Below are 26,517 nucleotides of genomic sequence, written 5' to 3'. Positions count from 1 at the left end.
AAATTAGGGAAGCCGTCTAACAATTATGCCAAAAGCACAGCCCGACACTGCTTGATTCACCATTCTCTGCCGTAGGTCATGTGTACAAGGTTCTATGCCAGGCACTAGTCATGCTGGGCTCGAAAGAAACTATCCTCACTTCTAAAAAGTTCTGTGAGTAGAATCCTGGAGATGAAAACCAAGTGAGGCCGAAGAGGAGATAATGGTGACGTAACAGTGGTTGTAACTTCCCGCTCTACCCAGTCAGTTATGAAGGGGCCTTCTCATCTGTCTTCCCGCTGACCAGGGAGGAGAGAGCAGACACGTCATACCAGGAGAAGAAACAGCTCTCACTAGCCATGCCTGAAGGAGTTTTCCAGCTAACAAATGCTCAGGAAAGCGCTTCTGAAACCCAATCACTAAAGGCAGAGCTCACTCCCGGACTCTCCTTCTAAAGGTAGGTTCTCGTGTCCTTGAGATTAGCCTCCCAGCAGACAGCTCTTCACACAGTTGGTCGGTGCTGTGGATGCTAAGGACACAAAGATGACGGCTAAGGGTTTGACTAAGTGGGGGTGCATGTGTTTGGAATATTCCAGGCTGTAGCTGTAATTTCCAGCACCAAAATGAGAAATACATAAAAATACAAAGAGAAAGGAGACATTGTGTGACCCAGGCGTCTTAACCGAAGGCGCTGTGACAGCTACAGCGCCTTTTCCAGCCCTGGGGACAGCTGAGCAGGTGACACTCCTCATGGTCAGCCTACACTCACCCTGTCAAAGTGAATGCACCTTGGTACTGTTTGAAGTCGGGAACAGCTAGGAACAACTTATGAGCTCATCATCAAGGGTCCACTTAGGAAAAATTACAGCACGTTCCCACAGTAACAAGCGTACAGTCGCTACAAGCTAGAATAAGTGAACTGTGCACACCGGTACCACCTGCAACCCAGCACTCAGGAGGTAGAGGCAGGCCTGGGCTACACAGTCGAACCCTGTCTCAGAAAAAAAAAATCCACACTACAAAATCCCTAAAGAAAGAAACACAGAAAGCAAACACGTAGAAAGTTCTACACATAGAGTCATTAAGATGCCAGTCAAGTAAAATCAGAAGAAGGGCATGTTCAGTGTGAGCCAATATTTATTTTTAAAACTACATATGTAGATACATACAAACACCATATTTGTTTACATGCAGACAAAAAAGTCTTAAAGAATTTACAATAAAATTATTAACAGAAGTTCTTCTGAGTGGCATCAAGAGGCGGCACACAGCGCCCCTAACGGCAGCAGCGTGTGGAGACGGGGCCTTCCCACCACCTGGTCCTCACCACATTTTCTGCTCTCCTAACAGAGGTGCCACTCTCCAGCTACGAGAGATGATGCCGTCTGGTGTCAAATCCAGGGCCGTCTCAGTCTCTCTGCGGCACCTGAGCCGGGGACCTCCTTCCTTCTGAACTGTCTTCTACCAATCCTTGGACACCATCTGTCTTGTACAGGGAATGTGCTCACTGCAGACGCTGAGTAACCCTTACTAACTTGAGGACCCCAGCTGGGCACTGTCCACGGCTTCCTTTTCTACCTGCTTGCCCCAGATAATCTCATCTGCTCCTGTGGTCTGACCTCCACCCGCAGCAGATGTCTCTCAAGTGTGTGTCTCTAGCCAAAGGCCCCTGGGTATGGGACCGTGAAGGGTCTTACTAGAAGCCTCATTCCAAAGTACCCCATACTCAACACTACGGCTCACACAATAGTAACACATGCTCCCTGTTCTCTCACTCCAAGACACAGGTTCACTGCTTTAACACTTCCTGCACCCCTTCCTCTTCTTCTGCCCCCTCCACTCCTATTGCCCTGACTCACACTCTCATCGCCTCTCCCTGGGCCTACTGCAAGAGTTAAATTAACATATTTGCACTTTAGAGGAGAAAGTAGGTATTTAAATATTCTAGGCAGGGCTGGTGATGCAGCTCAGTGGTAGAGCATTTGCTCAGCATGGGTAAGAACTGGGCAACTGCTGTCTCAGATCTGGTCCTCTGCAATTCATCTTCTACCCTGAGGCCATAAGACTGGCTCAAGGTAGTTTGATGGGGATAGGGTGGAGCTCAGGGGTCAGACACTTGCTTAGTCAGGGGGAGAGAAAGACATAGAGAAAAGGGGGGAGAGGGGAAGAAAGAAGTGAAGGAGAATATGAATCACAAAATGCCCTCAAGTTAGCTTCTAACTATAGCACTAAGGCTCTGGCTATCCTGGGACCACGCTGGCCTTACTTCTCTGTCACCCTCCTCTACTTCCATCTCCAGCTCTTCCACAGAAACTAAAACTGCTGTCTGCTTTGGGGTCACATTGTTTGACCCGAGTTTTAGCTCACATGGCTCCTGCCTCGAATAGTCCTTCTTCTTCTTCTTCTTTTTTTTTTTTAAAACTTTTCCTTTTTTTGGGGGGGGGGCGGGTTTCAAGACAGGGTTTCTCTGTAACTTTAGAGGTTGTCCTGGAACTAGCTCTTGTAGACCAGGCTGGTCTCCAACTCACAGAGATCCACCTACCTCTGCCTCTCAAGTGCTGGGATTAAAGGCGTGCGCCACCACCGCCCGGCTAGTTATTCTTTTAATTTATTCTTCTTATTGTTGTTATTATTATTTGGGAGTGCTCGATATCAAATTCAGGTCCTTACACTTGCTGAACAAACATTCTACCACAGACCTACATCCCCAGTCCTGCCCAGAATAATTAAGCATTGACTTTCTCTCTAAATTGTAAACATCTTGAGGGCAGAACCTACACCTTACTCTAGAAATATCCCAGTCCTCAGCACAGGGTTATCACAGAAGAGACAGCAAGTATTTGCTGAATTGAATCAAACTATAACCAGTTTTGTTTGTTAGGTGTTTGCTGTCTGAGACAAGGTCTCTCTCTCTCTTTTTTTCTCCCACCTTCCCTCCCTCCTTCCCTTCCTCCCTTCTTTCCTCCCTTCCTTTCTGTAGTTCCGGCTGTCCCGGAACTTACTATGTAGACCAAGCCTCCCTCAAACTCACACTCTGCCTGCTGCCTCTGCTTTCCGAGTGCTAGGATTAACCGTGTGTGCCACCATGCTTGGCTCAAACAGTTACATTTGGCTTCCAAATTAGTTTTGTACCAACATTTAGACACAGATGCAATTGATTAAGAAAAGCACACGACTGCAGATAAAAGCTCTGCTGTAACAAAGTGAATTCAAAGGTGTTAAGAAGATGAAGCTTTTGATTCAGCTCTTGCCCCTGTTCAGAATTTCTTCTGCCCATCACCCCAGGCTTAATGCGGATTAGTCCATTTACTTAACAATAAATCAAACCTCTCTACTATATCCCTTTGTAAGCTGTAAGCCGAAGCTCAGTAGAATAATTTGTCAAGCTCTCCCAGCTAGGAAGTCCTGAGGCCAGGATTTGAACTGTGTTACTCTGGGACCACTTACCAAACCTCTAACATCTTGTAGGCGCCATCATTAGGGCCTGACAGTGTTCACCAAAGTTCTACCTAGATAATGCAATGTGCCTTCTTAGTATTCTCCAACCAGAAGAGGACAGACCCTGAGATATAACTAAAGGGCAGAAGCTTGGTACTCATGCCAGGGTAATGAAGTCACTGCCTTTAGCCTTCAGGGTCAGTCTATCCCACAGAGCTCCCACAGTGGGCATGCTCCAAGTGGCAGGGAATCTTCAGGCATCAAGGAGAACACCTGAGGAGTGTAGGGCTAAGAGGGAGGTTAGGGGGAAGGGTACAACCCGGCTGGGAAGAGGCAAGAACCTCATGCTAAGAGCGAGATGGAGAAGGGACAGGAAGGAGAGAGCTCGGGCGACTCCTGGAAGAACAGAGGCAGAACCACACTTGTTAAAACACACAGGGAGTTTCAGTACCCGCAGAACAACACATGTTAAAACACACAGGGAGTTTCAGGTACCCGCAGAATCACACATGTTAAAACACACAGGGAGTTTCAGGTACCCGCAGAACCACACATGTTAAAACACACAGGGAGTTTCAGGTACCCGCAGAACCACACATGTTAAAACACACAGGGAGTTTCAAGTACCCGCAGAACCACACATGTTAAAACACACAGGGAGTTTCAGGTACCCGCAGAACCACACATGTTAAAACACACAGGGAGTTTCAGGTACCCGCAGAACCACACATGTTAAAACACACAGGGAGTTTCAGGTACCCGCAGAACCACACATGTTAAAACACACAGGGAGTTTCAGGTACCCGCAGAACCACACATGTTAAAACACACAGGGAGGTTCAGGTACCCGCAGAACCACACATGTTAAAACACACAGGGAGGTTCAGGTACCCGCAGAACCACACATGTTAAAACACACAGGGAGTTTCAGGTACCCGCAGAACCACACATGTTAAAACACACAGGGAGGTTCAGGTACCCGCAGAACCACACATGTTAAAACACACAGGGAGTTTCAGGTACCCGCAGAACCACACATGTTAAAACGCACAGGGAGGTTCAGGTACCCGCAGAACCACACATGTTAAAACACACAGGGAGGTTCAGGTACCTGCAGAACCACACATGTTAAAACACACAGGGAGGTTCAGGTACCCGCAGAACCACACATGTTAAAACACACAGGGAGGTTCAGGTACCCGCAGAACCACACATGTTAAAACACACAGGGAGGTTCAGGTACCACTTCCGAGCTAGTTTCTTAGCACTGTGCAGTCTGTTGTGGTGAAGCCAGATGTTCCCGAAGGTTCGAGTATTGAAGGCCGGGTGCTCGGCTGGTGGCACTTCTGGGAAATGGTGGAAATTTGGAAGGTGGGGCTAATTGGAAGATCACTGGTGATGCACCTCAGAAGGGGATTTGCTCCTCCTTGTCTCTCTGCTTTCCCACCACAGGAGGTGAGCTGCTTTGCTTCCCCATGATGCTCTGCTCTGCCTGACCATGCACCATGGCTTGGAAACAATGGGGCCAAGGGAACATGGCTGAGACTGACCGTGGTCAGCACTGGTCTTTCCCCCTTTGAATTGACAATCTTAGGTATTGCCATGGCAACGGAGAGCTGCCCAACAGTATCCGACTTAACTCCTGCAAGCCCCGGAACCTTAGTAGATGCTGTGACAATTCCCTATCTCTCAGGTGAAGAGCGTGAGGTCCTGAGGGCTAAATCTTAGGAAGCAAGGTGAAAAGCAGGGCTGGTCGTCAAGACCATACCTAAGCTGCCCGGCTTTTGCCCTAGTCTATCACCTCTGGTGATCAAACAGTCCTACCTTCTCTCATTTCAACGGAAAAAAAGAGGTTCCATGACCTTTCCCCAAGGTTACAAGTTGGTCAGTAGCTATATCAAGGAAGTTAATGATCTGCAAAAAGTCATTATTTGCTCCACGGAGTTTATGTTTTAAAGTAAGCAGTGTTACTGCTGGTCTTATGACCTAGGTCAGGTCCCCTGGGTTTAAGGTTAAGGGTTTCTGCATCCTAACACATTGTTAAAACAAATTCCCCACAGGAAGCTGCCATTTGGTCATTTAGCAAACATTACCAAATATGAGGTGTATCCCAGGCCCAGGCTGGGCACTGGCCAGAACACTGAACAAGGCACACATGTGCACTAAGGACCTCCAGGCAGGGCTAACACACCAAACACACTGATGCGTGAACTATCACAGGCCCTAGGACATCACTGCAAAGGGTCCCTAAGAGTCCTGAAGAACAACTGAGTCAATTCAGCCAACCAGAGAACAGGAAACAGGCCGTCTTCCCTGAGTCTCTATGACCACATATAAGACAGGAGCGAGAACACGGAGGCTTGGAACAGTATGGTGTGCAAGTCAGGACAATGGCAAACCAACGATGTCCCAAGAGATGCTCACCTCACCCTTGTGCCGTTTCTTCACACGGCAAGCGGAACTTTACAGTTATGGTTGAGTTAAGGACCCTGAGATGAGATTAGCCTTGATTTTCCAGAGTGGGTTCATTGTGATCACATGAGTCCCTTGAACTGGGACAGGGAGGGGTGTGTGAAAGGCAGAAGGACGGGTCAGAGAGATGGGTTGTGAGGAGAACTCTACGCATATCACTAATTTTGAGGATGGAGAAAGGGGACTAAAAGCTAAGGAATGCAGGTAGTTATGGGTTTTTTGTTTTTGTTTTTGTTTTGTTTTGTTTTTTTAAGATAGAGTTTCTCTGTAGCTTTGGAGCCTGTCCAGGAATTAGTTCTTGTAAGACCAGAATGGCCTCGAACTCACAAAGATTTGCCTCCCAAGTGCTGGGATTAAAGGCACGTGCCACCGCTCCCTGGCTCTGGTGGCTTTTTTTTGTTTGTTTATTTTTGTTTTTTTTGAGACAGGGTTTCCCTGTGTCACACGCCTAGCTGTCTGGAACTAGCTCGTGTAGACCAGGCTGGCCTCAAACTCACAGGGATTCGCCTGCCTCTGCCTCTGCTGGATTAAAGGCCACCGCCTCACCCTCTGGTGGCTTTAAAAAAGGAACTGAACTGTCCCTTTGAGCCTTCAGGAGGAATGTGACCCTGCCAACATCTTCGCCTTAGCGTTGCAGGAGTACATGAGTCAGGAAGTGGCGGGACACGGTGTATGAACACCTTAGAACTGTGGCTCATCACTTGGCTGCCTGACTTGGAGCAAGTTACTTTAAACTCACGAAGCTTCAATTTTCCCATTTTCAAAATTGAGAAAATAATTATGACTTTACAGGACTTTGACATGGGTCAGCTGGGTCATGGATGTGACAGCACTACATAAATACGAGGAGCTATTTATTGTAGTCACCGGCCATGAGTTAAAGCCGCTAGGATTCTCGGAAACAGATCAGCACAACTGACAGAACCCTTACCCCAGACTCCCAGATGCAGAATCACGGGGGGGGGGGGTGCCTGCTGGCCAACCTTCATCACTGCTTCATCTTCTGTTTGCCTGATGCCCTTTGCCCACTGATTTATGACAAAGGCAGCCACTCACAGAGGTCCAATAACCACAAGGTTCCCTTGCATGGCTGGTCCTCAGCTTCCCTGAGCACTTGAGAATCTTGGGACCACTCATTTTCAATGCCTCTGGAGACACTTGTCCCTGGCCCACGCGCCACTACTGTCCTGCCTTTCCCCTGCTCCCTACCTTCCCTTAGCCTCTCCACAGCTGCTATGCCCCTCTCTTCCCACTCCCTTACCATGAATTTTCTTCCAGGTTCAATCCTTTGTCCTTTTTGGGATCCTTTAACTCAGAGAATCCATTCACTTTTGTGATTCTAAACAGATATTTCCAGAAAATTACTTCCAAATATGTATTTCTAGTCTAAGAATCTCACTTGAGCTGAACATTTTCATTAAAAGAGCTTATGTAAGAATTCAACATGCAAGACTGGATGTGGGGCCGCATGGCTTTAATCCCAGCACTTGGGAGGCAGAGGCAGCCGGATCTCTGTGAGTCTGAGGCCAGTCTGGTTCCAGAACAGCCACGGTTGTTACAGAGAAATCTTGTCTTGAAAACCAAACAAACAAAAACCAAACAAACAAAAATCAAAACGCCAGTGAAACTGACTGAATAGAAATACCAGCAGGAAGCTCCCACATGAGGCACAAAAGAAAACACTACATTCTGTTTCAGAAGTGGCTAAGTTTGAAAAGATGGCAGCACCCACAGGGAAGGGTCATGGGGCCAGTGGCCAGGGCATGGTGCATCACGCTAGCCAGGAAGAAGGTTGGTTTCTCCGTTATCTTTCTAAGGTTAACTCACTCTCTGACCTTGGATAAGTCATTCAGCTCTGTGGGTTTCCTTGTTTATAAACTGAAGCCGCTAAATGGATTTCATGAGAATCAGGAAGAAAAATCCAGGCTAGCAAGATAGCGTAGTAGTTAAAGTGAGGTGCTTGTCACTGAGCCAGCCGACCTGCATTGGCTCTCTAGGTTCCCTACAATGGAAAGAGAGAACAGACTTCCAAAAGTATACCCTGTGGAATGTGTGTAGCCCCACAGATTAACACACACATCATTAATAAAGAAATACACACTTTAAAAGAAAAATGATACTCTTACCAGTAAATGGACAAAACCCACAAATTCCAGCCACCCCCCAAAAAAAAAGAAAGGAAAAAGGACAGGTGGCTGATAAACCTATTACACTTATTCTACTCGGTAAATGAAAATAAGAATCTATTTCTCTGACCTATTTTTTTTTATTTTTTTGGTCTGCTGGATTAGTGATATTTTAAGGAAAATCTAGGCATGCAAATGAGGAAAACTTTCCTAGAGTCTAAGATTCCCAAACAGATCAAGAAAGGAGGTGAACAGGACAGTCGAGATGAAGGCCGGGGTAAGCTGGAGCCATGAGCACTGGCTAAGTGCGCTGGAACGGCAGCTAGAGGTTGAGCTGCCCTTTCTAGAGAAGCATCCTTGCTTGGTGGAGAAAGACAGACCGAACAAGAAAGAGATGGAAGGCGAGCGGAGTCACGGAGAGCCCCTGCCCGATCCTGTCCTTTCCCGCTCGTGCACAAGACTGTTCTGCACTGCGGTTCTGGAGCAGTAAGGCTCGAGACTCACTGGTACAGACTACAGCATGGTCCTGCTGGCAGGGAGTTACTGCCTAGCAAATAGAAAATAAAGAAGTAAATAATTAAATAAGTAATTACAAACTGAGATAAGAGCCTGGAGGGAAACCGTTTAAAAATACAGAAGTGGCAGCCAGTTCGGTGTCATGTACGCCAAGAGAAAGGAAAATATCAGTGGTTTCAAATCACAAGTCTGGGAAGATGAGAACCGAGACAAGACTGTTGGATCTGAGCAGAACAAAACCACTGTGTCCTGAGAGGAGAGTGACTGTGGGAGAAGCCCGCTGGGAAAGCGAGAAGGCCAGAGAAGGGCACTGTGAGTGGTGATCGCTTTGAAGGAAATCTGACTATAAAGGGAGAAAGAGCAACAACACGTATGGGAAAGACGGCAAAGACAGCTAGCGGACGATTTGTGCCTGTGTGCAGCAGGAGAGCCAGTAAGGAGATAGCCCTGGCAACAAAGGAGAGGCGATGGGATATCACACCTCCCCACTTCCACAACTGGCCCTTGTGGAGTCCAGCTACTGGCTCTCCGAGGAGCTGTTTCTCTGCTCCGTTCGCTCAGCCCTGCATGCTTTCATCATGTCTCACCCCAGCGACCAGGGCCACACTCTGTTCCCATGGCCCACTCCCTCACATCTTTTATGTGTTTGTTCAGATGTCACTCGCGATGCGCTCCTGTCTGCACCAACACATTCATTGCCAGGGCCTCTGCATCTGCCCTACTTTTCCATGAACTATCATCATCTACCACTGCACAGATGATTTCTGTCTCTTCTCTGGTGCGCTGCTTCCTTTTGCTATTAACTATTATATTGAGACAAGGTCTCTGTAACTAGGAACTCACTATGTAGTCCAGGATAGCCTCACCCCTATTGCAATCCTTCTGCATTAGTCTCCTGAGCACGGTATGATCCACCAAGCCCAGCTAGGGCAGAGATCTTCATCGGTGTCGATCACAGGCATCTAGTACAGAGTCACGCACAAGGTAGGTGTTCTAGTTTGATTTGTTGATGTAATAAAATACTGTGGCAAAAGGTAATTTAGGGAAGAAGGGTCTACAAGGTTGACAGTCCCAGGTTAGCCCATTACTGCCAGGAAGTCAAGGCCGAACCAGACCTGCACTTGTTGCTCTGGCTGTGCATTTACATCCTCTGTTTGTTGTTTGTTTTTCGAGACAGGGTTGCTCTGTAACTTTGGAGCCTGCCCTGGCACTCGCTCTGTAGACCAGGCTGGTCTCGAACTCAGATCCGCCTGCCTCTGCCTCCCAAGTGCTGGGATTAAAGGCGCGCGCCATCACCCGGTGCATCCGCATGGTAATGTGCCGTTTCAGGCCTTTAGGCTTTCCTTTCCGTCCTCATGCCTCTGCCTGCAACAAACAGGAGCCCGTTCCTATGACAACACTTTCCAATTCAGAGAAGCGAGTGCCGCTGCACCTTCACGGACTAGTATGTGCCCTGATGATCATATTTTCAAAAGTCAACCACAGCTATACACTTACACGCTTACTTTCTAAGCAAGAACTATGAGGATCTTACAAACACAGACTAGGCATTATTCTCTGGCACTCAACATAAGCCACGGTATATCAAGGTCCTTGATATGTGTCAAGTGATGAATTATTCCAGACTGGAAATAAAATACAGATCAAATGATGTAAGGCTCTTGCTGATCTTCACATTGCTCATTAGTTTAACATGGAGAACTCGTCCTGTAAGCTTTCCCGACGCTGACTCCTCTCCTCTCCTGGATCCTTCTCATTCGCGGTCAGCGTGTTGGCACTCTCTATCCTAAAGTCCTGACCTATTCAGTCTACCTCCTTCCCCTTCCCCATCCTGTCACCTCTCTCTTTACTACCAAACGTCTCGAAAGCTTTTCTCTTTTCAGGGTCATTTCCACACCCCACTTTGCTCCTCTAGCTCCTGTCCCCAACCTTGCCTCTGAGATTGTCCTAAAATTATTAATGACTTTATTTTATAAATGAGTGCCATTTTTAGACTAAGCTTATTGGGTCCAGTGAGAACCACGGAGGCTGACCACGCCTCCCTCCAAACCCTGACTCTTTCATTTAAATGACAGCATTCTCTTCTGTCCCTCTGGCCAGCTTTCTCAGTATGGTCCTAAAACCCCTTAAATATTCATGTGCTTCAGGACTGGGGCTTGACTTTGTGCAACGGCTTCTCTGTTTCTGTCGCCACAATTTCTCGCTCTATGCTGATGATGAGTCATTCCCATTGAAATGGTTACAATCTTTCTTTAGATTCAGTTTTATGCACCCAATATATTGGTTTGTTTTTGTTTTTAATTTGGTTCTTTGTTTTCAACACAGGGTTTCTCTGTGTATTCCTGGCTGTCCTGGAACTCGCTCTGTAGACCAGGTTTGCCTCGAATTCAGATCCGCCTGCCTCTGCCTCCCGAATGCTGGGATTAAAGGCTGTATCTAATATTTTTTTAGACATTTCTTTTGAGACGCTCTATGATTCTAGAGAAAATAAGAAACACGAAAAATAAAAACAGTTTTGAAATGAAGAACTCATGAATGAGGTAAGAGTCAGCAGAAGAGAGAATTTGTAGTTTGGAAGACACATATCTGGAGATGATCGAGACTGCTGAGAGAGCCGAGGGGATAAGGGGTACGGCAGATAAAAACATGAAGAAGAGATTTAGCATAGTTTTACCTGTAGAATCTCAGGAGGGGACAGAGAAAATAAAGGCACATTTGAAGAGAGAATGGTTATAAATTTTCAACAAACAAACATGAGCTTGCGGTAGCCAGCACACATGACAACCCTTAGTGAGTCTCATATCCTGGTAACCACACCTTGGGTAGTTGCCATTCAAAACATGCAGCCACTGGCAGAATCCAATGAAAATGGTACTTGTGAGATTAAGCTATAAAAGAAACGATGGAAACCAGGCACAGTGGCTCCTGCCTGTAATCCCATCACTTGAGAGCCTGAGGCAAGATAATTACAAATTAGAGGCTTGGGTGCACAATGAGTTTCAGGCCAACCTGGGCTACACAACAAAACTGTTTCAAAAAAAAAAAAAAAAAACCAACCAAAGAAACAAACAGCAAATTGTGGCGTCTGTATTGACTGTTGTTTCAGTTCTTGACCTTTTTGGGATCATGGGCTCTGGGGAAGTCAGCTGCTATGAGGATCAGCCATGAGGACAGGCTGTGTGATGAGGGACTAAGGGTCTTCTCCAAGTAGTCCTCTAACATGTGCTATCTTAGAAGCCCACCAGAAGACTGCCACTCTAACCAACAGCCAACGCCAAGCTCGTAAAAAGAGGGGACCAGCAGGAGGAGAGGTGTATATCTCCAATCACAGTATTTAGGCAACAGAGATAAGAGAATCCGGAGCTTAAGGTCAATCTAAACTACACGGCCAGCCTGGTTTTAAGAGTCCCTGTCAAACCAAACCAAACTAAACCAAAATAAACCTACCCTGAGCCAGAGCCATTCAGATAAACTGGCTCCTGGTTTGCTGATCCTCAGAGAAACTATGTGAAATAATAATTTCTTAAGCAACTAAATTTTAGGGCAATTTCATACAGTAATAGATAACTAATATATTGCCAAAACCAAACAGTTCTGAATTGCTTACAAAAAGCCTCCTCCATCTGGTCCAGACTGTCTCTCAGTCTCGTTCCTTGCCATACTCTCTCTGGCATATTACATTTTAAATACACCTAACAACTTGGAGCTTTTGGAACACGACCACGTTCTCTCTCCCACCTCCACCCTCTATGCAGCTTCCACGACGCACCCTCTGCCTGACACATTCTTCAACACCTTCTCTTCTACTTCCATCCACTTGGCTAACTTCTCCCTGTGACAGAGCACAGTACTACACCACAGGAAAGATCTTCTCAAACTGCCTGTCTTTCCATCAGATTCAAAGCTCAAAAAGAAGGAGCAACTCCTTTCTCCTTTATACCCCACAGTTCCCAGCACACAGAAGATATTTGTTTCTTACACCCCATAAGGTAGGGCCAGGCAGGAAGGCTAAAAGTTGCAGTATAAACATTTTCAGGAAATGATCCAAGTGAGATTTTCACCTGATATAACTATAAAGGAACCCAGAACTCCCTGCATTCCATGCAATTTCAAGTTTAGGGAAGGCTGGAGTAAGGTCAGGATTCCAAAGTTGGATGGATTCCAGTTCCTGCTAAGTCAAATCTCCTGGTAGATCTATTATAGCCCTTGAGCTGTAACCTCTGAGCATCTGACACACGCATTCTGGAAAGCACTTACAAATGTATTCAAAGGTCAAATAGAAACAGGTTTTAAAATGATCACCTGTTCTGCCTTTTAGGACAATCCTAGCTTATTATGCTGAGATTTAAGATCTGATCACATATAGTATCTGTGATATGTGTCTAAACAGGATCATGCACATACATAAACAAACAGGTCATAAAGTATTAAACACTAGTACCCTCTACTGGTGGAAAGGCCTTACAGGCTCATGTGAATGGTCTTATTGCCCTCTAGTGACCACAACCTAAAAAGACAGCAAATCCTGCCGCAGATGGGAACAGCTCCTTGACTATAATGATAGGGTTTTATGTTCTTTAAGCATCTAATTTCCTCAGACGCTGGTTTATATTACAGGGGTGCAACTCTAAGATTCCTGGGGGCTCCCTGGGGAATCTGCACAGCCCTTCCCAGCTGTTAGCGACAGTGTGACGCTGCTCTCTCCTGCTTCTCAGGAAGAGGAGGTCAAGGGGAGGCAGAGGAGGCGATGGCTGCACCAGGGAGGGCAGAGGCAGCAGCTGTGAAAGACGATCCTGGACTCTCGGGGGAACCGAGAGCAGCTTGAGGAACACATGTTGTTCCTCCCTTGCAGATTAGCCACAGTTGTGGGCTGCCCTTAAACGGTAGCTCAGTGTGGTCCCTCACTTACCTCTGAAGCATCTCCAAAGCTGTGATAAACAGCACGGCGGCAAATGTCGCTACCCGCTTTGTTTTATAAACCAGGCTTTGCCAGTGATTGTTGCCGCTGAGGACAGATTAAGCTGAGTTTCCTTCAAGATTTAACTGAAATGCTACCTCCTCTATGAGATCTCTCCGAAGTCCCCAGATTACAGCAACCGCCTTATCTCTGATGGCACAGTCTCTCCAGGTCGGGAGAGCGGACAGGACAGTGGCAGGTCGCATGTGCCTATTTATAGCACAGCAGGGCACCGCTCCTGTCTGTCTACACCATCCCCTCTCGACAGAACCCTTAGCTCCTCGAGGTCACAACCAAGTCTCAAACACTTTGCACAGTCAGCATCGGGCACACTCAAAGTGTGACCTATATGTCACTGTCACCAGTCTCTAGGGTAAGTACAGAAAGTGAACACAAGCTTTTAAAACCTTATCTAATAGGTGAACAGAGTAGTTCTGCTCATTCTAATCAAAAGGTGGGGGAGGTGCGGCTCAGGGGGTAAAGGTGCTTGCCACCCAACCTTGCCACATGTTAGAGGGAGAGAGCCAATGTCTACTGAGCTGTCCCCTGACCTCCAAATGTGCACTGTGGCAAACACACACCCGACCCCCCTCCCAACATACAGTAAATTGAAAAAAAAAATTCAAAGATTGAGGACTGTGTTTTGTGTATTTTCCCTTCATTTTTTTTCTTGAATTTTTACTATATATTACAGAAGTATTAGCCTGAGGCTAGTAAAATGCTCTAAACAACGGTCCCCTCCAGTGAGTGTGCGAAACCCGGGTGGGTCAGACAAGGCATAGTGTACAGGAAGGAGGGGAGACATGCTGAAGAACTTCCCACAGAGCTCAGAGCATACCTATCCTCGTCGACTTCAACACCTCCCTGGAGGGGATTTTCTTCTTTAATTCTTGTAAGGCTACAACTAGGTTTTCCTTGGTTTGATCGGGAAGCTCCAACGTAGCTTTCCATCTTTTTATGTCTTCCACAACCACAACTCGCTGTGAAAAAGAAAAGTCATTTGGAAAATGGAACATTTTCATTAGAAAGACATCTGCCTTCACCTGAGCTAATGGCTCTCCTATTGACATATGAATTATTGATTATGACCTGAACCAAAGCACAGTGTGTCTGATGGCCCCAAATGATGGGTAATTGCTTAAAAGCAGGTCCTGCTTACTGCAGATCAGGAGGAGAGTTGCATCTATTAAGAAAAGTGCAACTTTTAATCTCACTATGCCAGACACCACTGGGCACTTAGCAGCGAGAGGTACTAAGGAAGAAAGGGGAAGGAAGACGATGCTAAGGTGAATCAACCTCAGAGCTCGCTTAAGTGTCTTAATTTGTATGCATGGAGCAGAGACGTCATAAAACCATGTTTACTTCAGCAATAAAAATCACACAAACAGTTCCCCACTTCCCAGGAGAAAACCCAAATTTTCTTTCTGGAAGACCTTTAAGAAAAAAAAAAAAACTTCAAACACACAGGAAGGTATAGGGAGCAACCCTCTACTTTAAAAGTTTGTCATTCCCCATAAAGTAGAGCATTATAAAATTTAAGTCCATTTACACCCTTCACCAAACTCATTTCCTGTCTTCCTTCCAGAAGAAGCTAGCACCTTACGGCTGAGTTGCAGGCTTCCATTAAGCACAAAACACTAGAGATTAGGAATAAGAGGGAAGGAACTGGGGAAGCTTTTGGACTGTCATGTAGTTTTTCTGTAGTTTTGGAATCATTTAAACTAAGAGCTTTTTAGTAAGCAAAAGTGGCAGACAAAAAGTAGCTTTTATAATTGAAAATTAAATATCTTATCTTGGATCACTACTACCCTGGGCAGGTGGGCAGTTAGGGGTCAAGAACAGCCTTAGGAGGTTTCGGGGTTCTGGTAATGCTAAAGATAAACATGTTCACATCATAAAAGTTCCTCATAATACTTAGCATGTTTGCACTTTTCTAGGTGAAATTTCAAAATAGTTATGATCTATCTATCTATCTATCTATCTATCTATCTATCTATCTATCTATCCTCCTTCTCTTGGAGGGAGAACATGGAGTCTGCTTCCAGTCCAGAAGTCAAGGGTGAAAGGAAGGTACATCCATCTCCCAATTTCCCAGCACCCTCTTTGATTTTTGATTTTGCCTTCTAAGTTCAAAGTTAGGAGAGCAAGGAAAAGATTTGACACTGATCAGGTTTTGGTGTTGTCTGAACCAGCAGGCATTTAAAGATGAATTCTCTGACAGGATGACTTCTGCAGTTCTTTGAAGATTTCCCTACCTGAAGCACCTACTATATTGGTAATGATTCTTACAGCTCTCTCTCTCTCCCTGCCCCCCGTCTCTGTCTCTGTCTCTCTGTCTCTGTCTCTCTCTCTCACACACACACACACACACAGAGAGGACTGAGAGGAGGAGCTCTAAAGGGAGGGGAAGCAGAGAGAATGCTGGGATATATGTAACATGAAAGCAGAGGGGACTGTTTGTGGGGGAAGGCAGTGGGAAGAGAGTAAGAACATATAATGAAGCATGCATGAAAACGCTATAACGAGAGCTGGTAAGACAGCTCAGGAGGCACCGTCAGACCTGAAGTCCTGAGTTCAATCCCCAGAACCTACATGGCAGAACTGCAACTTGTCCTCTGACTGCCACACACCCCAATAAACAAATGTAAAAAGAAAAAGAAGCCATAATGAAACCCGTTATTTTGTACGCTTTCTCTGTAGGTGCCCCAGAGTCTTTCTAAGGCGTCTGCGAACCCAGCCACTCTATTTAAACCCAGGTTATGCAGCATTCTCTCCTATGACCGCCCACATCTTTGCCCTAAAAAACTCCCAAAGATAACAGGCTGGCAAGGGATCCGCTTCTCCCTCTGCCATCAGCCAGCAACTGTCTCTGGACTTTCCCAAGCACAGATCTGGTCTGGGCATTGACCAACTCCAGGAACAGAGTTGATTCTCCAACAGAAACTGCCACAAAGGCGCCCTCACTTTCTACAGAGGATCGCATTCCCCTCTCCCGCTCTGACCCGGACCTTCTCTATGGCCTATGGTAGATGGGGGGTGAGGGGTTCAGGATTCTGAAATGGTCTTCACGCACTGCCTGCATAAGTTCCAGAGAGATTATCTGGAAGGAGTATTTATATCTACTCCTTGTTCTCAGCCCCCAAGAGACTCAATCAAAACTGAGAGGGAAAGGCTTTCCTATGCGCGGTTGCAGTGTACAGTAGTATTAGTGGTCAACAGAACCTAAGCCACACAGGAGATATTTCCTATTGAAAGGAATAAATGTCAAGTTTTTCTTATCCGGTGTATTTTCTTGAGTTATTCAGGTTAACACACACAGTCAGAGCTGAGCCACGCTAGCAGCAGTGAACAGTAACCCTATTATTCTACCCACATCTTAGAAGAGGTTTCCTTCCCACGTTTTCACTGTTACACATACTGCTTCCCTGAACTCTGACTTTTTGTGTACTATCTCCCACCTGTTCACTTTCTCTGTATCTTCATGCTCTGAGTAGTGCGTACTGCTGGTTCCTTCTCCCACCTCTTTGCTTGCCTGGTGTAATGTAAGGATCCACCTTTCCAATACCCTCTTTGTCCATCTGTATTGGTTACTCACTAGAAATATGTTTTCTTTACTTTTTGTCTCTCTTTTTTATTTTTTACTTTTTTTAAAGATTTATTTATTATGTGTAATGTTCTGCCTGCATATGTGCCTACAAGCCAGAAGAGGGCACCATACCTCATTAAGGATGGTTGAGAGCCACCATGTGGTTGCAGGAAATTGAACTCAAGACCTCTGGAAGAGCAGAAAGTGCTCCTGACCTCTGAGCCATCTCTCCAGTCCTTGTCTCCTTTCTTATCTTCTGCTAAACAGACGGAATTTTTTGCTTTGTTTTGAGACAGGTTCTACATACCCTAGGCTGGCCTCAAGTTCCCCATCCTCCTATATTTAAGAGTCATCACCCTTGGCTCTGAGTTTTAACCTTGTATTTTCCTCACAGTTTAAGAATAATTGTTTCTTTCATTTAAATGCTGCCGTTTTAGGACACATGTTCAAAGAGATATTTGTGCCAATCTTCGTACAAGTCTCTTTCAAAAACTCCTATTATGTTTTTAAAATATTCTTTTATTTCTGAGTGATATATTCTAAATTATTTCCTTATTATCAAGCTTCCAATTCACGATTTTTCTCTTAAGCTACATCATGTCTACTTTTAACCTGTTCAATATGTTTCTACTTCAACAAACATGTCGTTTTCACCGGACGAGCTGATTCTTTTTTCATTCTTATTTCTACTCCTTTCCTTTTTAAAATCTTTGTGAACATTCAAAACATATCTAAGATTTCAGATTGTTCTATTATCCCCATTTCTTGGGGTAGATAATTCATCATATCTACCTGTTCACTTACCCGCCTCGTAGTTTACTTTCTCGTGGGGTTTGTCTGAACTATGATTTCTCTAGAGGATTGCTTTCCTTGGGAGTCTGTGTGTTCTAGGATGTGGAGGGCTGAATAGGAAACTCACACGTGCCTCTTCAAGGTTTTGGAGTTTCCTGGTTTTATCCTAGACTTCATGCTAACTTTACAGTTTGTATGCATAGTAATAGGCGTGTGGTTCTAATGTATTAATGTCAACTCTTTTTTATCTAACACCCCAACAACAGGGCAATCTTCATACTCTGTTCTTCAACTGGTAGGCGGAATTTTTCTAGCTCACTTTCCACAAACATGGTAGATCTATTCTAGTTTCAAATTCCACTGGGGGCATGGGTACCAGCTCCAGCTACCAACAGATGAGGCTCGGAGGCCTGTCCCATGCTGACCTTAAGTTCTAGCGTCGAAGCATTACAGCTGCTTTCAATACCTCCAAACAATTCAGCTTCATCTTCTACTGAAGCTCCGGGATTCCATTTCCTGCCTCTTCTTGGTACCTTAGGATTTTCCTTCTGGTAGACCAGGCTGGCCTGGAACCCACTTTATACACCAGGCTGACCTTGAACTCACAGAGATCTACCCACCTCTGACTTCTCAGTGCTGGGATTAAAGGTGTGAGCCACCATGCCTGGCCTATTAAAGATTTTTGATCTAGCCATCTATACATGGTTGGAAATAGGTTAGAAATCCCAAATCAGATCATTTTGACTTATGGAACAAACAAATCCAAACTATTTTGTTGTTGTTGTTGCTTTTTGGAGGCAGGGTTTCTCTGTGTAGTCCTGGCTGTGCTGGAACTCGCTCTGTAGACCAGGCAGGCCTTGAACTCAGAGATGCAACTGCCGCTGCCTCCCCGAGTGCTGGGACCAAAGCTTTGTGCCAATACTGCCTGGCTTAAGTCCAAACTCTTAAGCTTGATATAAAAGCTCTTCCATGACCTGAGATCCTTTAGTGTCATGATATGCTCTTAGATACTATCAGCAGCTGCTAAAACAAGGTTTCATACCCACTTCCTTTGCCTGAAAACCATTTGTCTTTTAAAGACTCTGGAGTATCAGAAGCCTCCCTTCTACTGCCTTTGCCCACATTCCTGTTTGTACACCACTTCCCGGATCCATGCTTCTGCACGCACTCGTTACCATCCTTCCCACCAGACTATAGCCTGAGGATCAGAACTGTTCCTCCTTAATTTATCTCCCCATCCTCAATGTACAGGAGGTGGAATGAAACAAAGTTACATACAATAGTTTCAGGTCTGAAGAGTAAGAGCAGACAGGGAATTCTACAGATATCAAAGAAATATTTGATTGTAACTATTTTCACTTCTTGTTTTGTTTTTTCAAGACAAAGTTTCTCTGTGTAACAGCTCTGGATGTACTAGAATTTGCTTCATAGACCAAATTGGTCTTGAACTCACAGAGATTCTCCTGCCTCTGCCTCCGTTGTACTAGGATTAAAGGTGTGTGCCAGGGCTGGAGAGATGGCTCAGAGGTTAAGAGCACTGGCTCCTCTTCTAGAGGATCCGGGTTCAAATTCCAGCATCCACATGGCAGCTCACAACTGTCTGTTAACTCTAGTCCCAGGGGATCTGATACCTTCACACCAATGCACATGAAATAAAGTTAAATAAATTATTTACCAAAAAAAAAAACACCAAAAAACAAAACAAAAAAACAAACCAGGTGTGTGCCACCATCACCGAGTTTATTTTTACTTTTTTAAAGGGCAGAGTATGGTCGTAGGCAGCCCGGGCTCCTAGCCTTGAACTCGCTAGGTAGCTGAGGATGACCTTCAACTTCCACCGTCTGAGTGTTGGAATTATAGAACTGCAAGCATACACCGCCATCCCTTACGGGCATTACTTGGAACGCAGACACAAGAGAAACGGCTGTGGAGTATAACAGGGAAAGTTAATCTGAATACTGGACGGTTATCACTGGGAATGTGGTCCTTCTGTCTCGTCTTAGAGCTGGGGACAGCTGCCCAGCAGGTTGACAAGAGTGCCTAGGGAAGGCGGCCACTCATATGCAGCAATGTGTGCACCAGTCCACTGGCTGGGGCAAGCACAATACACTGGCTGGTGAGTCCCGCAAAGGAAAGGTTCATAAAGCTTTTCGAAGCGCTAAACCTGAAAGAACTGGCATAGTCTACATCTTTTAATAATAATAATAGTTTTAAAAAAATGTTCTTAGAACTAATCACTTCGTAAAGGAGTAAGATGAGATTAGCCAAATTAACCTTTACCATTTAAATTTGCACTACAAGAGTTCCACTGAGTATCCCTTTTATTGCATGAGATAAGACCATGGTGAAATTACTTGTAATATGCTGATAACAGAAGTAGAATGGTCTTAAGATTGTTATACCTCCCAGCTTGGCATTCAGAAACTTCTACTTCTGTTTAGTTTTAGTGGGCAGACTATAGAGACTCAGATTGCCTGGTTCAAACCCCTGCTCTGCGACTCCATGCTGCACTGGCCTTAGGCAGGCCACCTCACCTCTCTATTCATTGGTTCCTTTCCTTTTTTATGTAATGGGTTTTTGCCTACATGCATGTCTGTTGACAAAGTATATGCCTGACACTTTCACAGGCCAGAAGAGGCATCAAATATCTTGGAACTGGAGTTATAGAGAGTTGTGAGCTGTCATGAATGTTGGGAATAGAATTCAGGTCCTCTGGAAGTGTCTTTTGTTTTGTTTTGTTTTGTTTTATTTTGTTTTGTTAGTTTTTTGAGACAGAGTTTCTCTGTAGCTTTGGGGCCTGTCCTGGAACTAGCTCTTATAGACCAGGCTGGCCTCGAACTCACAGAGATCCGTCTGCCTCTGCCTCCCGAGTGCTGAGATTAAAGACATGCGCCACCACCACCCGGCTTTGGAAGTGCTCCTAACCAGTAAGCCATGTCTCTGGATTCTTCATCTGTGAATGATAAAACCACACCTTTCATAGCTGTTACTAAGACTTAAGAGTCAATATCTGTAAAGCATTAGTTTAATGTCCAACCTATAAAAACAGGCTCGCTGGACAGTGGTGGTACACGCCTTTAATCCCAGCACTCAGGAGGCAGAGGCAGGTGGATCTCTGTTACTTCAAGGCCAGCCTGGTCTACAAGAGCTAGTTCCAGAACAGGCTCCAAAGCTACAGAGAAACCCTGTCTCAAAAAATCAAACAGAACAAAATAAAATAAAACAGACAGACAAACAAACAAACAAAAAACCAGGCTCAACAAATGCCATCATTATTATCACCACAATAACCTTCTCTGGAGCTTTATTCTTACTATACAAGCCTTTACATTTTTATTTTTACATTTTTATTCATTTGTGCATACATAGGTCATAGGGCATATGTGTTGGTCAGAAGACAGCATGTAAGTTGGTTCTCTCCTTCCACCATTTAGGTCCTGGGTCACTAAACCCAGGCCCTTAGTTAGGCTTGCTTTACCCACTGACTTGCACAGGAGAAAAAAAGCTATGGATCTTTACTGCATGCCAGGCATAAATGTCAGTCGGCCCTCTCACCAAGCATTTATTCCTAAATTCTGTGACAACTCTGCAGGTTGAGCTATCCTGATACTGACAAGGAAAACAAGGCTTCAGCCTTCAGCACATTCTTGCACTAAACCAGAAGGCATGTCAGCCACAGTGGCACATGCTGTTGTGGAATAACCTTTTTGTACATTCTGAAGAAGTGTCACTTAGATTGGTTTAGTAAAAAGCTGAACAACCAATATCTAGGCAGGATTCACAGAGAGAATGCTGGGAAGAAGAAAGGGAGAAGCCAACCAGATGCGGAATGAGCTTGACACACAAAACATAGGTTAGTACAAATATGGGTTAATTTAAGTTATAAGAGCTAGTTAGAAACAAGTCTAAGTTACTGGCTGAGCTTTTATAATTAATAGTAAGTCTCCATGTCATGACTTAGGAGCTGATTGGCGGGACAGAAAAATCCATCTACAAATAGCATCCAACATGGGGGCACATATTTCCACATAAGACCTGAGAAAGCTTTAAAAAATTAAAAAAAAAAAAAAGGTTCCAAAAAATGGAGTCAAACGGAGCTTTCTAGTTCCACAGTCTGCCAGGGGCCTGGGGGCAGCGTGCCATGAGTTAAGCTGCATCACGGTAAGGTTTTGCTCATGCAGACAGAAAAGATTACAGATGCACAGTAAAGCAGGTTCAGACAGAATAAACCTCTAAACAGGCTATAGTGTGCTTAACAATGTGTGTTGGCTTAAAAAGAAAAAGATATAAACAGCCATAAAAAACAATAGTTTAAAAACAAAATAAAATTTCTAAAGAGAGAAGTAAAGTAACTAAAAAAAAAGCCACATGGAGATGGGAAATACACAGGGAGTCTGGATCCTGTATGGGGGTGTATTGACTTTAAATATTTTGATTGCTGATGATTAAACAATAGCTGCTAAGAGACACTTGACTATAAAAACTACTAAATTAAACCAAATTATATATTTTTAAAATGTCTTAACTTTGAAGACAAAAATATGTTACATTGGGGAAGAGGTTACACTTTTGTTTCCACAGAAAACCAAAGGCTGTGTTGATAGAGATCAGGTTTGATCAGGGGACACCTCCTGAAAATACTAGCTACAGACATAAAGAAATAAACCTAAAAAAAAAAAAAGACCTACAAGACAGGTGACATATATTTTACCTGCTCAAACATAAAACAAAAAAAATCATCTTTAAATGACTTGTGTACACTGCACATTCCATACTTGTGTTAATGCAGATAACGCAAGTTACCTTTGAAAGTTTGTGTGTTTTCAGAAGGGAAGCAGGCACCAATGAAAACAGGTAGCCCAGGTGATTCACCCTCTCCAAGTGCCTCTGTTGTAGTTTCCTCTGAGTTGTGCATTCAGAACAGCTTCAAAGCTGCTGGCTGAGATGGTCCAGCCTCACAGACTACTCCAGCCAGGACTTTAGATAAGCCTTACATTCTCCCATCATACTGAGACTGGACAACAGCTAGCTCCCTCAGGACTTGACCATTATCTTAATTTTTTCAGGGTCCCTTAAAGATGCCAGAGCCCCCAGACAACAGGAAACAGTTTAGAGAACATAACACCCACATTCCCAAGAGATGGGATGGGTGGTTTTTGATCATTTGATGGATTTTGAATGTTTGTCATTGTTTGGGAGGGATTACAAACTGTTATTGGTCATGGTCAGAAAAAAAAACTGAACAAAGATTAGATTCAGGAATCTTTTTCTTTTCTTTTTTTTTAATTTTTAAAAATGATTTATTTAACTTTATTTTATGTGCATTGGTATGAAGGTGTCAGTTCTCGTGGAACTGCATTTTCAGACAGTTGTGAGCTGCCATGTGGGTGCTGGGAATTAAACCCGGGTCCTCTGGAAGAGCAGTCAGTGCTCTTAACCTCTGAGCCATTTCTCCAGCCCCAGGAATCTTTTTCTGAAGAGAAAAAGCAGGATATAATATAGAAATTATGAGATAAAAGTATGAATTTTTGGGTCTACTTTTGGACAACCACTAGTTGAAAACATATTAGGCATGTTTTCAGGGTTAAACAGATAATATTTTAGATTGATAGATGGTCTTCAAACACTTCAAAGACTTACAGAATATGGTATGTAAAATGTTTTGTTAATATAGAGTTTTTCATGACAGCAAGACATATCTGCTCCTGGCAGTACCAATCTACTCATAAAAGGATGCTGGGCACTGAAGAACCTCCATATGGAGTTTGCTTTCAATGTGGCAAGGCTAGCTATTTGGGCAAGAAATTGCCCTTGCCTTGACTGCTGACAGTATGTTGTACAAACTGGACAAGCAGGACACAACGGAAAAATACTGCTAAACTTTGAGAAAACAAGGCAGGACAGTTCTTCAAAATTCCTGCTTTATAGAAGTCTTCCAGATATTCTCAGCCTGTAGGCTGGAGATGAACACCCCAACATTACAGCAGAAACTTGGGTGAATGCCCAGGCAGCCAGATGTCTCTGTCATTTCTAGAGTTTTGGAAGTGGTTTGCACTGCACTTCCTGTTGACTCAGGTAACAGTATCTCTTCCGGGGTCTTTGATGGAGTTGAGATGAGATAGTTACAGTTACAGTTTTCCTTAGTTATGATAGAAAATAAAAAAGGTACAGCACTTTGGACTCATCAAGACAGACTAAATAATGGAGAATTCTCCTCAAATATGCCAAATACAAATGGACTGAACATGGTAAGTGTAGTTCTTACTTCATAATTGTTCTTATATATAGTTTTACTTTGTTATAGTTACAATCTTTCCTTTTTATTTAGACAAAAGGAGGATATGTTGTGGAATAATCTTTTTGTATATTGTGAAGAAGTGTCACTCTGATTGGTTTAATAAAAAGCTAAAAGGCCAATAGCTAGGCAGGATTTTTGGGGCAGACAGAATGCTGGGAAGAAGGGGGAGAAGCTAGCCAGACATGGAATGAGTTGGACACACAAAGTGGGATAGCAGTAAAAGTCACATGACAGATATAGATTAATGAAAATATGGGTTAATTTATTAAATTAGAACTAGTTAGAACCAGGCAGCGGTGGCACATGCTTTAATCCCAGCATTTGGGAGACAGAGGCCGGTGGATCTCTATGAGTTCAAGGCCAGCCTAGTCTACAAGAGCTAGTTCCAGGACAGGTCCCAAAGCTACAGAGAAACACTGACTTGAAAAAACAAAAACAAAAACAAAACAAAAACAAAAAAAGAGCTAGTTAGAAACAAGCCTAAATTATCGGCCGAGCTTTTATAATTAATATTAAGTCTCCATGCTTTGATTTGGGAGCTGGCTGGCAGAACAGAGAAAGACTAGCTACAACATGCCTCTAATCCCAACACAGGGTGGCCAGGCAGGAAGATCACAAGGCTACACTGTGATGCTGTTTCAAGACAAGTGAAAACTAAAGCTAAGCCATGATGGTGATACGTGGGAATAAGTGACTTGGCAGAGAAATTCTATAAATCATACACAGTTTAACAAGCATGATTTCATAGTTATTATGCTCCCACATCCTTACTGGGAGTCTCATGAGGGCTTACATTTTGATCTCCCAGCAGCGTTCTGGGCATAACGTTTCTTTTTCCTATCAAATCCTTCTAAGTGGGGCTGGAGAGACAGCTCAGCAGTTCCAAGCACTGCTGTTCTTCTTTAGGTTTGTCTCTAGAGCAGATGGAATCCTACTTGAAACTTTAAGCCTCCTTAAAGACTTTGGGGCTGGAGAGATGATGGCTCGGGGGTGGTTGAGAGCATACACTGCTCTTGCAGAGGACCCTAGCTCAGTTTCCAGCAACCACCTCAGGTAACTCACATCACTGTTACTCTAGCGCCAAAGAGCTCCAAAGCTCTAGTGACCATACCCACACACAGACACTGGTATACATCGTAAGAATACATCTAACCCAGGCGTGGTGGTGCAATATAGGGGAGGCAGCCGCAGGCAGATAGATCTCTGACTTTGGGGCTAGCCTGGTCTACAGGGCTAGTTCAAGGACAGCCAGGGCTACACGAAGAAAACAAACAACCTTTTAATCAAGGGGGGCGGTGATCCTATTGGCCAGCAACCATACCCGAAAGCCAGAGTAATTGAATTAATACAGGGTAGCAGAGGTACAGGAATTGATAAAGGTGTGTACAGCGTACGTGAGAAAGGGGAAAAAATGGTCCCTGAAATGGTCCCCACCGTAGAACCCTTTGGCATTGTCTCATTATCACAGTCCTTTGCACGTTTTCTGTGGCCCCAGGTCCCTTCTCACCTTCAAAGATTCGATCGTGGCTTGCTTGTAAACCTTTTCTCCGAGCTGCTTCTTCTGCGGGCTATTCTGGATCCTGGGCGTTCGGATGACAAATTTATCCATTGTTGGGGGCTCCGACTACCTTCAGCTGATGGAGGTGTATTCTGATCAAGAAACAGGGCAAAACTTCATTAAGACTGAGATGTGTCTTCCCAGAAGTGACACGAATGGTTTTTCTAAAACCACTTCTGGATTATGGGGGCTCTTGGGTGGTATCTACAGGAAGTAAGATTTCCTCCCCAGAGAGAAACTCACTTTTCAAAAATTGAAACCATACAATAAGTTTACTTCCTGGGTTAGGTTTCTTGCTTCCAGAAGGGCACGCTAAAGAAGGGAAGAGGATACAACCGCTCCACGGTAGCCCCAATCCCAAGAGTTACTTTAAGACCAACAACCCTCTCCAGACCTCGGCATAATACAGCAGCAGCTCCAGAAACCACGGCTCGGTGGTCAGAGGACCCCAACCAGATCCATGAGCAAGAACCCCATCCTTCCCTTGCCCCCAACACTCGGAAGCTTGGAAAGGGGTTATCGAATCACAGCCCGACGTGAGACCCACCGGAAACCTCAGCCTGCCTACAGCTTAGTCTCTTGATCTCTGCGACCCTCCCAGTCCAGCAACGCTTCGGAATTAATTGGTACACTTCTTGCCGGGCCCTTTTCCTCGGTGGTGACTCCCAAGAACTACACTTCCCAGAACGCACTGCGAGGCGCGCGGCGGCAGTGGCTGCAGGAGGCGAATTACACGCCCCAGTCGGCCTCGCGGAGAAGGAGGCGGGCGCCTCGCCGTGCCCACAACCGAGAGGG

The 26,517-nt window shown here is 44.7% G+C and overlaps 1 protein-coding gene across 4 annotated transcripts in view; it reads right to left on the bottom strand.

Annotated features, from left to right (window-relative positions):
- Tceanc2 (transcription elongation factor A N-terminal and central domain containing 2) overlaps positions 1-26,447 on the bottom strand; it is a 40,999-nt gene extending 14,552 nt beyond the window's left edge. Inside the window, exons 1-3 of one of the 4 annotated variants that reach the window (XM_085686363.2) lie at positions 26,270-26,447; positions 25,672-25,798; positions 14,327-14,468 (exon numbers count right to left, since the gene is read on the bottom strand). In XM_085686363.2, coding sequence (XP_085542489.2) covers positions 14,327-14,468; positions 25,672-25,773 — 244 coding nt within the window. In that variant the 5' untranslated portion in view covers positions 25,774-25,798; positions 26,270-26,447. The other 3 variants (XM_048453275.3, XM_048453273.3, XM_048453274.3) reach the window with 3 other exon arrangements.
- Positions 26,448-26,517: the final 70 nt, after the last annotated feature.

This window comes from Myodes glareolus, chromosome 3, assembly GCF_982192425.1.
Source record: "Myodes glareolus chromosome 3, mMyoGla1.1, whole genome shotgun sequence".
Taxonomy (NCBI): Eukaryota; Metazoa; Chordata; class Mammalia; order Rodentia; family Cricetidae; genus Myodes; species Myodes glareolus.
The sequence above is the reverse complement of the archived record's forward strand: the minus strand, read 5'-3'. Positions and strand labels throughout refer to the sequence as shown.